Genomic DNA, 13,914 nt, shown 5'->3' with positions numbered 1-13,914 from the left:
GATTGATATCAATAGGGATTGTATAACCATCGCTCAGTAGATGGATAGGTAACATCAAGCGGAAGCTCCCTGTTGGAAATATAAATGTCACTTTGTGAATTATTTTCGAAATACCTTCCCAGTAGCTTCGGTTTCTCGGGCGTTTGCGCCTCACCTTTTTCAAGCTACCTTTGGCTGTTTCCTAGTTGCTCTTGGAAAAGAGTGGGAAGACCCACACAACATGGGGGGCGATCTTTTACCATATATCGGACTGAGAACATTCTACTATGATCGATTTCTACTCCATATACTCCATATGGGACTTCGATTTTCTCCTGTGGCAAGTCCTCTGATAAGTGATGATATCTTCTTGAGTTTCCCTCGTACAGTGCCGGCCAAACCAGATTGTATGAAGAGCCGCAGAGTCTAATATCTACGATTCAAATGTAGTATCGGGTTTGCCTCAACTCGAGACTCCAATACTCAAAAGCCCGTAACACCGATATGTAGCAAGGCCCGAATCATCCAGGCTAGTTGAAGATGCAGCCGTTGTAACTACTGTTGATACAGGATGAGGCCTGAAAGATCGAAGGGAAACGAGAGAAGCCTCTGAGCCTCGCGATATGTTCTCATTATAAACAAGCCATTTCCGGCAACTGTATGTGGTATTTATAAGACAAACATCAGCTCCAACAAAAGCCACACATCAATGCTTCTTGGACCTCTTTCTCTTCTTCCTCCTGGGCTCCCCTTCCCGAATATCCACTTTGTCTCCATCATCTGCTTGCTCCGCATTACCCACAGGCTTTTCACCGCCGAAGCTGAAGACAGGGCCCTCTTCATTGCCAAAGGTCTCCTTGCGCCATTGCCTCAGACGAGCCTTCTTGCCGAGTTTCTTCTGGTCCTTGCGTTTCTTCTCCGGGTCACGGAAGGAAGCGAGCTTCTTCAGACCCGCAAACTGATTCAGCTGTGCATCATCAGCCATAAGAATGTCCCGCGCGGTCAACCCGAAGCTTTGAGGCGAGGTCTCGCGGTAGCGGAAGCGAGTCGTGTTCTTCTTGGTGGCGCCAGGTAGAAGAGAAATGTCGAGGTCTAGGTTGCGATCGATTGCCTCCTCGATGCGGAGGCGGTCCTTGCGGGCTTCCCGCTTCTGATCCCGCCTCTCTTGAGCTTTGCTCTTCTTGTTCGTGTCATCAGCATCATCCTCCATCTCGACATCAGAATCCTCCAATGCCGGCTTGGGTTCCTCCTCATCAAAATCAGGGACCAGATCTTTGATATCAATATCATCATCCCATGTAGGCTTCTTTGGACGTGTCTTCTTGCCCTTGCCCTCGCCATCACTACCAGCGGCGTCTTCCTCGGCGTAGTAGTCCTCGCCAAACCGTTTCTGCATTTCCTTTTCCCACTTGTCATCGTCCCAAGCCTCGTCCAGAAAGCGTGCCCAGTCCTCATCGGTGAATTTAGATGCGCGGAAACCAGCGACTTCCTTGATCTTTTTGACCTTCTCCTGAAGTTCTTCCATCTTCAATTTGCGAAGACGGTTTTTCTCAGCTTCCCGCTGCTTCTTCGCTTCCTCCTTTTGCATGCGCTCAGCCTCACGCTGCTTTTTTCTGGCGCTCTTTTCCTCTCTTCGGACAGACTGTTGGTTGGTCTTATCACGAGCGTGGGTCAACAGGGTCGCGTTCAGCTTGCTAGGGTCTTCAAAGCGGAAGTTGTATGCCTCCTCAAAGGCTTCTGCCCGCTCCAACTCCTCCTCATCCTCAGACTCGAAAGGCTGCAGCTCGGATCTACCAGCTGGAATCCATGCCTTGGAAGACAAAAAGTTTGAAAGGAAGGTCTCCGGGTCCTTGTCCGCATTCTCAACGTCCAGCTTAATTTCCTCCTTGGGTTCCGAGGCTGACTTGGTAGTGGATTTCGATTTCCGGATCAGGAATTCCCCATCCTCGTCCTTATCCTCGTCCTTATCCTCGTCATTTTGATCAGCAGTGGCGTGCATCTCTTTAACAATAGCATTCTTCAACTCCTCTTGTTCCTGAGCGTAGGTCTTCGGAGCATCGGAGGTGTCGTCCTCTTCCAGATTGGCACCGCTAAGAAGATTTTGCCGATGGTAGTCTCGAAGCGTCATGGGCTTTTGCTTTTTCTCTGTATTTCCAGTGTTTGCGTTTTCTTCTTCTTCTTCTTCGAGGGCTGTGTAAAATTTGGCGTCCTTGTCGTAGACACGAGGATCTTTTGATCGAATTGCGTTTAGTGTCGCCATAATTTCTGCATCAACAGCCGGCGTTACCAACTCCCCATCTTCGTCTTCTTCTTCGTCTGACGACGACTCTTCCGAACCGTCGGAGTCATCTTCGTCACGATCATGGCGTTTCCCGAGCGCTGAAGTCTTTCCTAATTTCGATTCCACTGTAACAAATATCAGACTTGTGTTACCAATGAGATATTAATTTCAGGAAATGGAGACTTACATTTCTGCAACTCTTCCCGTTTCTTGTTGTGTTCAAAACGACGGGCATATTCTTCGTTGATCTTGAATGCAGGCTCCGACTGAGCGGTGATGGGAACTCCGCCAGATTCGTCTCCCGAATCGCTGGAGCTGTCATCGTCAAGAAGCTTGCGTGGTTTCTTCGCTGGAGGCTCCATCTTCGCCCAATTCAAATAGGCAAGAAAGGGAGGAGGACGCAAATGTTCTGAGAGCAGCCGATTCAGCAGAATTGTGGAACGCTCTTCAAATTGGAAAAGTTGGAGTCGCTGGCAGAAAAAGAAAAAATATTCATCCGGTGCTCACCGCCTGCCGTCCGCTCTTTACTGCCTGAGAACGCAGGCCACAACAACGGAGTACTGACGTAGCCAATTAGATCATGGATGGGCTGTTGACCCCGGATGGCTTGAAGAGAGAGTTGCAAGAGCTCTCTTCTCGACATGAGCGTTTCTTTTGCTCACGTGTGTATTTACCCCGTATGACTGGCCCCCTAAGTCGCTATTTTCAATATTTGGGGTCGTACTTTTCGATCTATCACACCATTACCCCTATCTGTATCGAATGTATGGCCGGGGATATTCGCTAGATGTCGACTCAGCCGCAGACCGCATTGTCCCAAGTTGGGAAGCTTATTAGTGTGGTGTAAGTGCGGATGACGAGATTCCTCATCCCAATGCTAACCTGATGGCGTCGATATAGGCCCGTTGGATTGAAAGAGGCTGCTCTGGATTCCCCGACTTTTCGGGCCACCACACTTCATTTCTCCGAGCAAATCGAATACCTTGAAAGATGGCTGGATGGCTATGCGAAGGCTGCTTCGAAGCTCGTCACGGAGCTTGCGACCATAGAAAATGTGATGAATACCTTTCTGGCGTATTCTTCGAACCCTCCCATCGTCTCCGAAGCTGCCCTCGACCATGATTATACCTTACAGGCAATGAGCAGGTGTGGTGAGAGCTCGAAAGACCTGTGGAATGGTTTAATGGCCACTGCGAAGAAAATGGAATCGCTTGTATCAGAGCCTATAAGAACTTTTGTCCACGATGATTTACGGAGTTTCAAGGTAAACTGAGTGTCCCCGGCCCCTTTTGAAAGCATGAGAGGAGCGTCATCTTACCCCGCTACAGGAGACTCGTCGCACCCTCGAACAAGCGCAGAAGCAGTACGATTCCCTTCTATCTAGATATGCTTCACAGTCCAAATCAAAAGAACCTTCGTCCCTGAGAGAAGATGCTTTCCAGCTCCACGAAGCCCGCAAAGCCTACCTGAAAGCGTCAATGGACTTTTCAGTGCAAGCACCACAAATACGAAACTCGCTCGATCGACTGTTAGTCCGAGTTTCCTTCGATCAATGGAGGGAATTTAAGGCCCTCCATAATGACAATGGTGCATCGTTTGCCAAATGGGGCCAAGAGATGGATCGCATAAAAGGTTGGATCCATGAAATGGAGGGCAGCGAGAAGTTCTCAAAGCGTGAGCTTCTTTCCGCCAGAAAGCATATTGAAGACGCTGCAGAGCTGGCTTTCAGGCCGTCTCGAGAGCTGGAAGACTATTCAGTATCCACCGTTCCATATCTAGGGTCTCGCCCTCTGTCGGACCTGAACATGCCTAAGGAAGCACGGCCCGAGAAACAAGGCTGGGTTTATCTGCGAACATTGTCAGGCAAACCAACACGTACTGTTTGGCTGAGACGTTGGGCCTTTTTGAAGAACGGTATCTTTGGTTGCCTCGTGCAGGGTTCTCGAACTGGGGGGGTTGAAGAAAGCGAGCGTATAGGCGTGCTATTGTGCAGTATACGGCCTGCTTTCCAGGAGGAACGAAGATTCTGCTTCGAAGTGAAGACCAAGAGCAACACCATAGTACTGCAGGCCGAGACTCAGAAAGAGCTCACTGAATGGATTGCTGCATTTGAAGCAGCTAAACGAAAAGCACTGGAAAACCCGACAAGCACCGACATCTCGGTTTCCGGAAAGGTTACTGTTCAAGATCCAGCCTTTGCAATCTCTCAGCCTCCGGCGCCTGAATTTGCTGCTGATCCGGCCGACTCGCTCACGCCGCACGCAAATGATGAGCATGGACCATCGGATCGTAGCGGAGGGTTGTCAGTTCCAGAGCGGGACCCATCAGCCTTCCGAAACAGCAGCGAGCTCGGCAGCCCTAGGCGCATGACTGGGTTGGATCCCGAGAGTTCTGCGCGAGAGCATACTTCCAGACTCATTCAGAAATTGGATCTCCACCGCAAGTCCAACAATAATGTTGTCCCACCTTCTATATCTCTGCCCGGTGCAGGTGGTGGTATCGCAGGCCTGATCTCCTCCAGCCATATCACTCTAGGGCATAGCAACGGTCTCTCCGTCGGCGGGACCGATGATGGAAACAGAAGTCGCAGTTTGACGAACCGGAACCTTCCTCCTACGACACTCGCACCTTCCACCTTGGCGAATCCACCCGCCCCTACCAGTATGAGCAAGGCGGCTGTAATCGTCAGCAATGAACGAGGTATTGGGTTGGGGCAAGCCGACAAGACAGGCGGGATGCCTAGCGGTATGATGGCCAACCTGTGGGGTAGTTCCAACTGGGGCTTCATGAACCGACTCGAACGCGAACGTGATGCTCAGCTTGCAGGGGCCGGCGTGGGAGCTTCTGTGGGACAACGACCATCAACGCCGGCGATTGATTCGTCAAAGCAACCGCAATCATCTGACGTAGATTTGACCAACGGCACATCAGCATCCAAGCAGCAGATCTCTGGCCCTCGCCATAGGCAGACTGTTAGCCTTGACGGCGATGCGTCCAAGGTGCAGAGGGCAATTCTGGGTATTTCGCATGAGTATCCCAGTTACTATCCCGAGCAGCTTCGACCTCAGGATGCTCAGTTTCGTCTGCTCTTTCCCGACGTCAAAAGAGAGGAGCCTTTGGTCATGGTCTTCCGAGCTACATGGAATCCCAACGATCAGCAAGAATTTCCTGGAAGAGCATACGTTACCACTCGCAGCATATATTTTTACAGTCATTATTTTGGATTAGTTCTAACCACAGGTGTCCCGCTGGAGAGCATCAAGGAAGTGACTGCTGCACCTGGCAGAGACTGCGACTTCTTATTCCTCCATACTATCCCGCCTCTTGGTGAGGATACTCCCGGACGAGTCACGGTGAAAACATTCCTTGAGCCTCTAAGACTTCTTCAAAGACGCCTGAATTTTTTGATTCAAGATTCAACCGCGGTGGAACCCATGGGGTTGGAAGCTATTTTCAAGACTCTGATCAGAATGGAGACGGACACGAGGAACCGTAGCCCTAGCCTGAACAGCTGGGAAGATGCGGCCGTCTCGGATGACAAGAATGGTATCGAAGAGGACAACATTGCTGCCGGACAGCAAAAAGATATCCGCCGACCTATTTACATCGACTATGACTTGGATCCGCATTCAAAGAACGGCAAACACGGCAAAAATGCGCCAAAGTTCCGGTTGCCAACACAACCTGTTCAGTATGTTCCCCAAGGCAACCTCCACCTCGCTGCAGAGAAGATATTCGATATTAGTCCGAAGGCGATATTCCATATCCTTTTCGGCGACAAGAGTGCTGTTTGGCAACTCCTTTTGCACGAAAGAAGATCGCGAGGTTCGTCCCCCCAAATGATTCGGGTAACCTTTGGCTGACCGATATGAAAGATATCAAACAGGGGCCGTGGATCAGAAACGAATCTCGGCATTTGCGACGTGACTTTGAATATCATATCGAGACAACCGACTTGCTTGGTACGTATCTCTGCTCATCACCGCTTAGCAAGTGACTGACGGTCCCCTTCATGTAGGACGCACTCAGGACAAGACGATTTCTGATTACCAAATCATTGATGTTCTCAATGATCACTTGTGCTACGTGGTGACCGACAAGCGAACTCCGTGGCACCTTCCCTTTAAGCGCTCGTTCAGGTTGGTGAGCAAGATTGTGATTACATTCGTCGCGAAGGGGAAAAGCAAGCTTGCAGTATACACGAAAGTGGAGTGGCTTGGGTCTCCTAATGGCCTCCAGAGTAAGTGGTTATTAGCACTCGCGAGACTATTGTCCCGCACGATCACTAAGTTATTTCCAGGGATCATCGAGAAGCAAGCAACAGGTGACTTGGAGCAAGACGCGCTGGACCTCGTTGATCTTGTCAGCGATCAGGTGCGAAAATTGGGCTTCCATAGCCGAACAAAAAAGGCCATCACCATATTCGGTCACATCGGACGCCAACAACATACATCTCAATTTTCGTCAAGCGAATCAGTTCTGAAACTTGAACCTCGAAAGCCTCGGCATCAGAGGACCCTAACTCAACTCTTACTAGAGACGCTTCTCTCCTTCCTGGAGAGCGCCGTTTCGTCCATAATCATGTGGGCTTTTGCCTTCCTTCGCTGGACCTGGAAAACTACGAATGCAAACATGATCATTCTAGCCCTCCTGATCTCCAGCGCTTTGATGAACGGACTCTTCACTTCACGGTACACTTATGATTGGTGGCATGAGAGGAACGTGGGAAACTTCATGGCTCGTCTTGGAGTCGGTCCCAACCATGTGATGAGCAAAGCCGTCTATATGAGGGATATCGACGAGGTGATTGCTAATGCCACTGTCGGCCAATCTAGCAACAACATGAGTAAATGTTTCTCTACGTTCTACCAGCAGACAGTGAGCGACCAGGGGACAGTCCTTTCCTTTGGCGCCTCAGGTCCTCGAGACTCAGTGACACGAAGTGCGGCCAGGCGGATCCATCAAACCCGCGAGCGACTCGCTATGTATAGACACAACTTGTTAGTGGCGCTCCGGGTAGTGAACAGCATTGAAAGAGAGGTCATTCAAGGCGAGTGGGAGCGATGGCTCCGGCAGGAACTGAGACGCTGCCACCAAGTGGAAAACCTTCTCGGAAAGGATAAGGAGGATGATGGATTCAACACGGGGGTTGACCAAGCAAGTCAAACTGTTTTTGCAGACCTCGCGGGTGACGTTCAGCAGTGGTACGATAAATACTGTACCAGTTGCCAGGTGGAACAGGAGCAGCTTGAGAGGAGCGGTGTTGTATATGGTATTTAGGAGGTACATAGGGGTTGCTTGTTCGTTTTGTTTACTCCGGACGGATCGATACGTTCTGAACGATACCCCGTTACAATTGAACTGATGTTGGCGGTTATCTTTGTCTTACTGGCTTGATCGAGTGGGCGATTTTTGGTATATGTTCGCAGTCCAGCTCTCTGCTGGTATATAGCTCTGATGTTTCGAGCTTCAAGCGAATTCGAATGGTTTGTGGAATGCCAGGATGCAGTGTGCTGCTGGCTTGTAGGATAGATTTCAAGCGTAGCCATGGATATGGATCGGTACCAGCCAGATCCCATATCCCTGTACATCTCGATGGAGTGTACGGCCGTCCCAACCTCATTTAATTCTGTCTTGGCTTCACAGCACCCTCCTGGACGACATAGTACACCACGGTACCATCACCACCCATGCTTCGATCAACCATGGCCAAGAGAAGTCTCTTCCCACCCCACTCTTTTGTGACCCGAGCCTTTCGTCTGTACTCATAGTACTCTGTCAGCTTCGCCGCCTTCTCAGCATTATTACCAGATTCTTTGGCATCATCTAACGACTGAGCATTCGACTCTTCCTCGTCCTCGGGAAGCGCATCGAACACGGCAGCCATTTTGCGCAGACTGAATAATTGTCCGTGAGCGGTGGGAACGACGAACATACGTTCCAGCTCGATGTCATCTTCGCGAAGACCCCTCTCGAGCATGAACAGCTGCTCGTCTGGATGCGTATAGATTCTGTGGGGCGGGATGCCGGAGATCAGAAAGGAGGATGAGCTGGAAAGCTGGTCTGTAGATGTTGACGCCGACGACGATGAGACGGAGAAACTGGATGTTTGCAAGTCATGGATTTGGAGAGAGGTCCAAAGATGCTGATGTTGAAGGTTGTGGAGGACTTGGATCGCAGTTGCGGAGTGAGGATTCGAGGAGGCGGACGTGGAGGTTAAGAGGGTGGTGAGGGCCGAGGGCTTTGGCGCCTGGGATGTTGATGTGAGTACAGTTGGCATGGTGAGTTGCTGAGCTTGTCTTGTGTGGATGTTGTAGCAGAGATTGGTGGTTTTAATTCTAGATAACGATGCTTATCAGTCTATGGAGGTTTTGAAGGTTTAGAGAGCCACTGTATTCCGTATTGGGATGAATAATTAATGGTCATTGCTTACTCTCAATGGGCCGTATCTATCCTCTTAGACACAAATAATATATCACAGTGATACTCGATGTAAGAAGTGATCAGTATTGCTTGACCTGCGGGGCTGGAGAACAGCGATGGAGTCTTGCAGGCGGAGAGGGAAAAATTTAGGGCGATCGCGCCGAAATTCCGCGCAGCGCGTTTTTGGCAAAAGAGGAACAGAACACATGGCATCAACGGCCTGTGTTTCGAAATGAGAGTGTGACCCCCCTGCGATATTCTTCTTCTTTTTTGGTTCATCAGCTCCGTTTGTGTCTTCGAGTCTTATTCCAAGCAAAGGTGTTACTGATCTTGACTTATCTCTCGCATGATTCATTGTCTTGCATTCCATCATTCTGTACACATATCTAAATTGCGCTCATGGCACGCCAAAAACAGGCAGTGCCTTTACAACGGGCTACATCTTCCAAATTGATGCACCTTGTGCCTGAAGAATCCGAGACAATGTCTACGCAACAGAATGGCAGTGCTCAGAAGCCTGTTGCCCTGAATGGCTCTGCCTCGACGAAACGACAGTCGCCTGAGGCTCCCCTGGAGACTCCGGGATTGACGCAACTTGCGATTTGTGTCCTGGGTATTTATGCGTCATTGTAAGTGGTTTATCTGCAGCGCATGATTATCTTCTCTATATCCATTGTCTAATACTTTTGAAGTCTGTCATGGGGTGTTCTTCAAGAGGCGATTACTACAGTCAACTTCCCAGTCCGTCCTCCAACTGCCGAAGAACCAAACCCGCCGACGGAGCGCTTCACCTTCTCGATCGTTCTTAATACCATACAATCCACCTTTGCTGCGATCACTGGTTTCCTCTACCTCTATTTCTCTACTCCGGCGGGCAAGAAGGTTCCGTCCATCTTCCCGACTCGCAAAATTCTCTTCCCTCTGCTCCTGGTCAGCATCTCCTCGTCACTGGCGTCGCCCTTTGGATATGCCAGTCTTGCGCACATCGACTATTTGACCTTTATTCTGGCCAAGTCATGCAAGCTTCTGCCTGTGATGTTCCTCCACTTGACTATCTTCCGCAAGACATATCCGTTGTATAAGTACGGCGTTGTCTTGCTGGTTACCCTTGGAGTCGCAACTTTCACCCTCCACCACCCTGGAACCAGCAAGAAGGTTGCCGCGTCGGCAGCGAAGAACCAGTCCGGCTCATCTCTGTATGGAATCTTCCTGCTTTCAATCAACCTCCTTCTGGACGGCCTCACGAACACAACCCAAGACCATGTCTTTAGCTCACCGCAAATTTACACGCGCTTCACCGGACCGCAGATGATGGTAGCGCAGAACGTCCTTTCGACAATCCTGACCACCACCTACTTGCTTGTCATGCCCCATCTGTCCTCTACCGGCGTCTTGCATGCTCTTCTTCCCATCCCCATTCCACCTTCGACCGAAACCGAGCTTGCATCCGCCTTTTCTTTCCTCTCACGACACCCAGAGGTGATGAAGAACGTGCTCGGGTTTGCCGCCTGCGGAGCCATCGGCCAGCTTTTTATTTTCTATACGCTTTCTCGCTTCTCGTCTTTGCTCCTGGTGACTGTGACCGTCACGCGCAAGATGCTCACCATGCTGCTGAGCGTGTTCTGGTTTGGACACTCGTTGTCCGGAGGCCAGTGGCTCGGCATCGGCCTTGTATTCGGCGGCATCGGGGCTGAAGCCGTGGTGCAGAAGCGGGAGAAGCAAGCCAAGGAACGGGCGAAGTCATTAGCTGGGAAGAAGGAGTAGGCCGTTTGATCTGTTCGACGTTTATTGTACATATACATACACATAATAGATCTTCATTTCCCCATAGAGATCCTTTTTTACTAAGGCTGTGCAGGAAATTTCGCATTCATCTGGAGGTATTAATGTAAAAACGCTCAACTGTTAAGATAAAATGGCCATAGGAAACGAGGCTACTTCCTCCCTTCAACCATGATGATATGGTACCCAAATCCGGTCTTCACCTCCACATACTTTGGGTTCGCCGTGGTACTGGGCTCAAGCTCATACGCAGCCTTCTCGAAGTCCGCGTTGAGGCTGCCTCGGACTTTCCACCCAAGAGAGCCGCCTACCGTCCATCAGCACCAAGTAGCTCCATCGGTCCGAATAAGAAAGAAGAAGAGAGAAACAGAAACGCACCTTGCCGAGCCTTATCCTCCGAGTACTCCCTCGCAACATCGTCGAATTTTGCCCCGTTGCGCAGTTTCTCAAGCGCTTCTTCCTTCTTTGAGAATTTCTCGCACTAGTTTGCAAGTATTAGTCTAGAAGTAGCTGGGAATTATACATGGAATAGAGTTGTAGTCGAATGCAATTGTATGAAGCAATAGACCAGAAAAAAGATTTACGTACAAGAATATGTCTGACATTAATCGACGTAGCGGGCTTCAACCCCTTTCCTCCTCCCTTCCCCTTGTCCCCCTCAGACGCATCTTTCCCCTTGCCTTTCTTGTCGCCTCCTTTGGCGTTGTTCTTGGGGGCCATCCTTGATGTCGATGCTTGAGTTGATAGGAAGTCGATGCAGCTGAAAGCTTAGGTCTGAGTCCCGGGATCGATATAGTAGTAACTGAAGTTCTTTGAAGATTAGACTTGGCTAGAAGCTGTAGCTGGAAGTATCTTTAGGGTTTGCGCCGAGAGTGATGCTTCTCAAGACTGATGCATTGCCAGAGTAGGAGAGTGGGGTTTGGTGGGGGCTGGCTAGCAGCCTGAGGCAGACAGGCTGACAGCTCCACGGTTTATGTACCAGATGGGAACCGTTGATGACGACATTGGATTCTCTGTTTCTCGTTTGCACTACGAGAGGTATTTTGATTTAAGCCTCGAGGCACGCTCATGAGCTGTACTGTTTTTCACTTTCGGAGCTGGTATGTTTGGCTCTACAGTATCATCGATCAGAGCTGATGTTGTTGTTATGACTTGTCACTGAAGGGCGACCATGGGTTCCAATGAAACTGATGCTGGTGTTATCTTCAGGCATTAATGGGTTGAGAAGCTGCAATGGAGCCCAATCTGGAAGTAGCCCGGATCAAGTCCTTGCCGGATGACGCATTCTACATTGCAGACTTTATCACTGAGGAAGAGGAGGAGTTGCTGCTGCAGAAGGTATGTTTCGCGACTACAAGTGTGTAGCTCCGTAGTGTGACTGGCCAATGTAGCGCTGGTAGAGAGCTAGTGATGATCCATCAATCGCTCATGCTTACCAACTGCACACCATAACCTGCAATAACAGCGCTAATGTTAGAAGATTACCACTGCTCCTCTTCCCCGATGGACTCAGCTCTCCCACCGACGTCTTCAAACATGGCCCTCTGCTCTGACCGCGTCGAACACTCTTATCGCGTCGCCGTTGCCCTCATGGCTCGTCTCACCTATCATCGACCCTCGTTTGAACTCTCTTGGCATTTTCGCAGACGCCCCTCACGGCGCCCCAAACCATGTCCTGGTGAACGAATACTGTCCCGGCCAAGGAATCATGCCGCATGAAGATGGAGCCGCGTACTATCCCCTGGTTGCGACCGTGAGTCTGGGAGCACCGATTGTACTAGATCTGTATCCAAAGCCTGGTTCAAGCAACGATGGAAACACCAGCGGGGTGAGTGGTGCTGGGCAGCCCCAGTATCGAATCTTGCAGGAGAGGCGCAGCCTTCTTGTTACGAGGCGAAGTATCTACACAGATTTCTTGCACGGCATTGCAGAGACCCGCAAGGACGATAACCTAAGTGCTGACACCATCTGCAATTGGGATCTGCTGCGTGAACCGGATCGTTATCAGTGTGGTTGGTATGAGAGGGAGACTCGGATCAGTCTGACGTATCGGGACGTGCTCAAGGTGTCAAAGTTGGGAAATACGATGAAATTCCTAGGCGGACGATGATCTTGCAGACGGCGACTCTAGTGTCCTCTGATCGGGTATCAAATCGACCGAATAAGCTATATTTGCTTAGAAAAGTCCAGGAAACATGTTCCATCTTTCCTTGACAGCGTCCGGTCCGAACTTCTGCTCGTACCATCGCTTGCTGATTGCGGCGGTTACACCCAAATTCACCGTTACAAACGTGAAACATGACAAAAGTGTCTTGTTCACCATCTCGCCATTCGGTGCAGCCAACAGAGCCAGCGACAGGTATATCACGCACTCGGCCGTGTAATGGGGACATACGATTCTTTGAAACATAGGATGAGTGGGGAGGGTATACTTTTTAAGCGAGGAGAGGTAGTGGTGACAATCGTGCTGAACACCCGAGGCGACCAAAAATAATGGAAGGCAGAGGAATGTGCGAAGAGTAGGAGCGGTGGTTACTTGAACATCATCGAGAGTCAACTTGTGGGTCATGAGAGTTTCTAGGAGGGTGAAGGTTGTTAGAGCGTAATCTCTTGGATCTAGTTCTTAGACGCATACCTGTCCCCTCAATCCAGATGGCGACTGTTGCAGCTAGGTAAAAGGCGAGCCCTAGAAGCCAATGGACAAACCACATCCTGGACGAGGATGGCTTGAAAAAGATGCGACTCTCATGCAGTCGCCGAATTCCTTGTACTAACATCAATGCCCAGCATAGTAAGACTTGATGTATGGACATCGACTTCTCCAAGTGTTCTGGGCCTATCCTTGTCGCAATGGCCTGAAACGCCGAACCTCGGGATAACAACTGGAACGCCCAAAAGAGCGAAGAAAGCACAGAGGCAACATAAAAGTGCGTGAAGTAGCTGTGAGGAACTCTCAGAGAGGCAAGGTAATCGAGTGCGAGGTGTACGCGAGATTTGTCCGGGGCATCGGCAGGCGCAAGGGGTGTCGACCCAACCGTTGTTGATGTTGCACGAGCACCATAAGTCACGAAACGGCCGCGAAGTGTATCTGGCAGGCTGATCGACAGTATCTGGTAGTGATTGCTTTGGTTTAGTCCATCATCGAAGAGTCTCGCCTAGACCGATGCATCACTGCCAAAGTAACCATCGTCATCTCACATCAAGATATTCGTACCGTGCAGGTTGCAAAGATGAAGAAAGCTCGAAGAGCATCAACAACGTCCATGTGCGTGACGGAAAGGGTCGTGTCCACAAGCTTCCTGATAAGCTCCATCTTGGTATGATTGACCAGGGGTAGCCGGCGCCGACGTTGAAGCTGCAGAGGGCCTGGAAAGGCGCAAGAAGGGGTAAGGCGGAAATCCAAGACAGCTTCTTTCAATTAGTTCGGAGTTGTTGTGAAAGCCCTGAGA

The 13,914-nt window shown here is 50.2% G+C and overlaps 7 protein-coding genes across 7 annotated transcripts; 3 read left to right on the top strand and 4 right to left on the bottom strand.

Moving 5' to 3' along the window:
• Positions 1–685: 685 nt before the first annotated feature.
• Positions 686–2,622, bottom strand: ALT_8572 (KRI1 family protein; the record flags this gene model as incomplete). The annotated part of the gene is made up of 2 exons (XM_033557126.2): positions 686–2,385; positions 2,448–2,622. The coding sequence occupies 2 exons, from the start codon at positions 2,620–2,622 to the stop codon at positions 686–688; spliced, it is 1,875 nt and encodes a 624-aa protein (XP_033413017.2).
• A 425-nt stretch (positions 2,623–3,047) lies between these two features.
• Positions 3,048–7,540, top strand: ALT_8571 (uncharacterized protein; the record flags this gene model as incomplete). The annotated part of the gene is made up of 6 exons (XM_033557125.2): positions 3,048–3,103; positions 3,161–3,524; positions 3,589–6,085; positions 6,136–6,222; positions 6,279–6,500; positions 6,561–7,540. 6 exons carry the CDS (start codon positions 3,048–3,050, stop codon positions 7,538–7,540), a joined length of 4,206 nt encoding a protein of 1,401 aa, XP_033413016.2.
• Positions 7,541–7,883: 343 nt separating this feature from the next.
• On the bottom strand, positions 7,884–8,540 carry ALT_8570 (putative tRNA-splicing endonuclease subunit tsp-1; the record flags this gene model as incomplete). Its single annotated transcript, XM_033557124.2, has 1 exon — positions 7,884–8,540. The coding sequence occupies one exon, from the start codon at positions 8,538–8,540 to the stop codon at positions 7,884–7,886; it is 657 nt and encodes a 218-aa protein (XP_033413015.2).
• Positions 8,541–9,082: 542 nt separating this feature from the next.
• On the top strand, positions 9,083–10,447 carry ALT_8569 (UDP-galactose transporter HUT1; the record flags this gene model as incomplete). The annotated part of the gene is made up of 2 exons (XM_033557123.2): positions 9,083–9,312; positions 9,376–10,447. The coding sequence occupies 2 exons, from the start codon at positions 9,083–9,085 to the stop codon at positions 10,445–10,447; spliced, it is 1,302 nt and encodes a 433-aa protein (XP_033413014.2).
• Positions 10,448–10,617: 170 nt separating this feature from the next.
• Positions 10,618–11,185, bottom strand: ALT_8568 (peptidylprolyl isomerase; the record flags this gene model as incomplete). The annotated part of the gene is made up of 3 exons (XM_033557122.2): positions 10,618–10,772; positions 10,844–10,946; positions 11,054–11,185. The coding sequence occupies 3 exons, from the start codon at positions 11,183–11,185 to the stop codon at positions 10,618–10,620; spliced, it is 390 nt and encodes a 129-aa protein (XP_033413013.1).
• A 513-nt stretch (positions 11,186–11,698) lies between these two features.
• Positions 11,699–12,575, top strand: ALT_8567 (alpha-ketoglutarate-dependent dioxygenase alkB homolog 6; the record flags this gene model as incomplete). Its single annotated transcript, XM_089600442.1, has 2 exons — positions 11,699–11,803; positions 11,943–12,575. The coding sequence occupies 2 exons, from the start codon at positions 11,699–11,701 to the stop codon at positions 12,573–12,575; spliced, it is 738 nt and encodes a 245-aa protein (XP_089455335.1).
• Positions 12,576–12,641: 66 nt separating this feature from the next.
• Positions 12,642–13,778, bottom strand: ALT_8566 (putative 3-oxo-5-alpha-steroid 4-dehydrogenase; the record flags this gene model as incomplete). Its single annotated transcript, XM_033557120.2, has 3 exons — positions 12,642–13,042; positions 13,101–13,620; positions 13,680–13,778. The coding sequence occupies 3 exons, from the start codon at positions 13,776–13,778 to the stop codon at positions 12,642–12,644; spliced, it is 1,020 nt and encodes a 339-aa protein (XP_033413011.2).
• Positions 13,779–13,914: the final 136 nt, after the last annotated feature.

Source organism: Aspergillus lentulus (assembly GCF_001445615.1).
Source record: "Aspergillus lentulus DNA, contig: Alt16, strain: IFM 54703, whole genome shotgun sequence".
Lineage (NCBI taxonomy): Eukaryota > Fungi > Ascomycota > Eurotiomycetes > Eurotiales > Aspergillaceae > Aspergillus > Aspergillus lentulus.
This window is presented reverse-complemented; position numbering and strand designations above follow the sequence as displayed.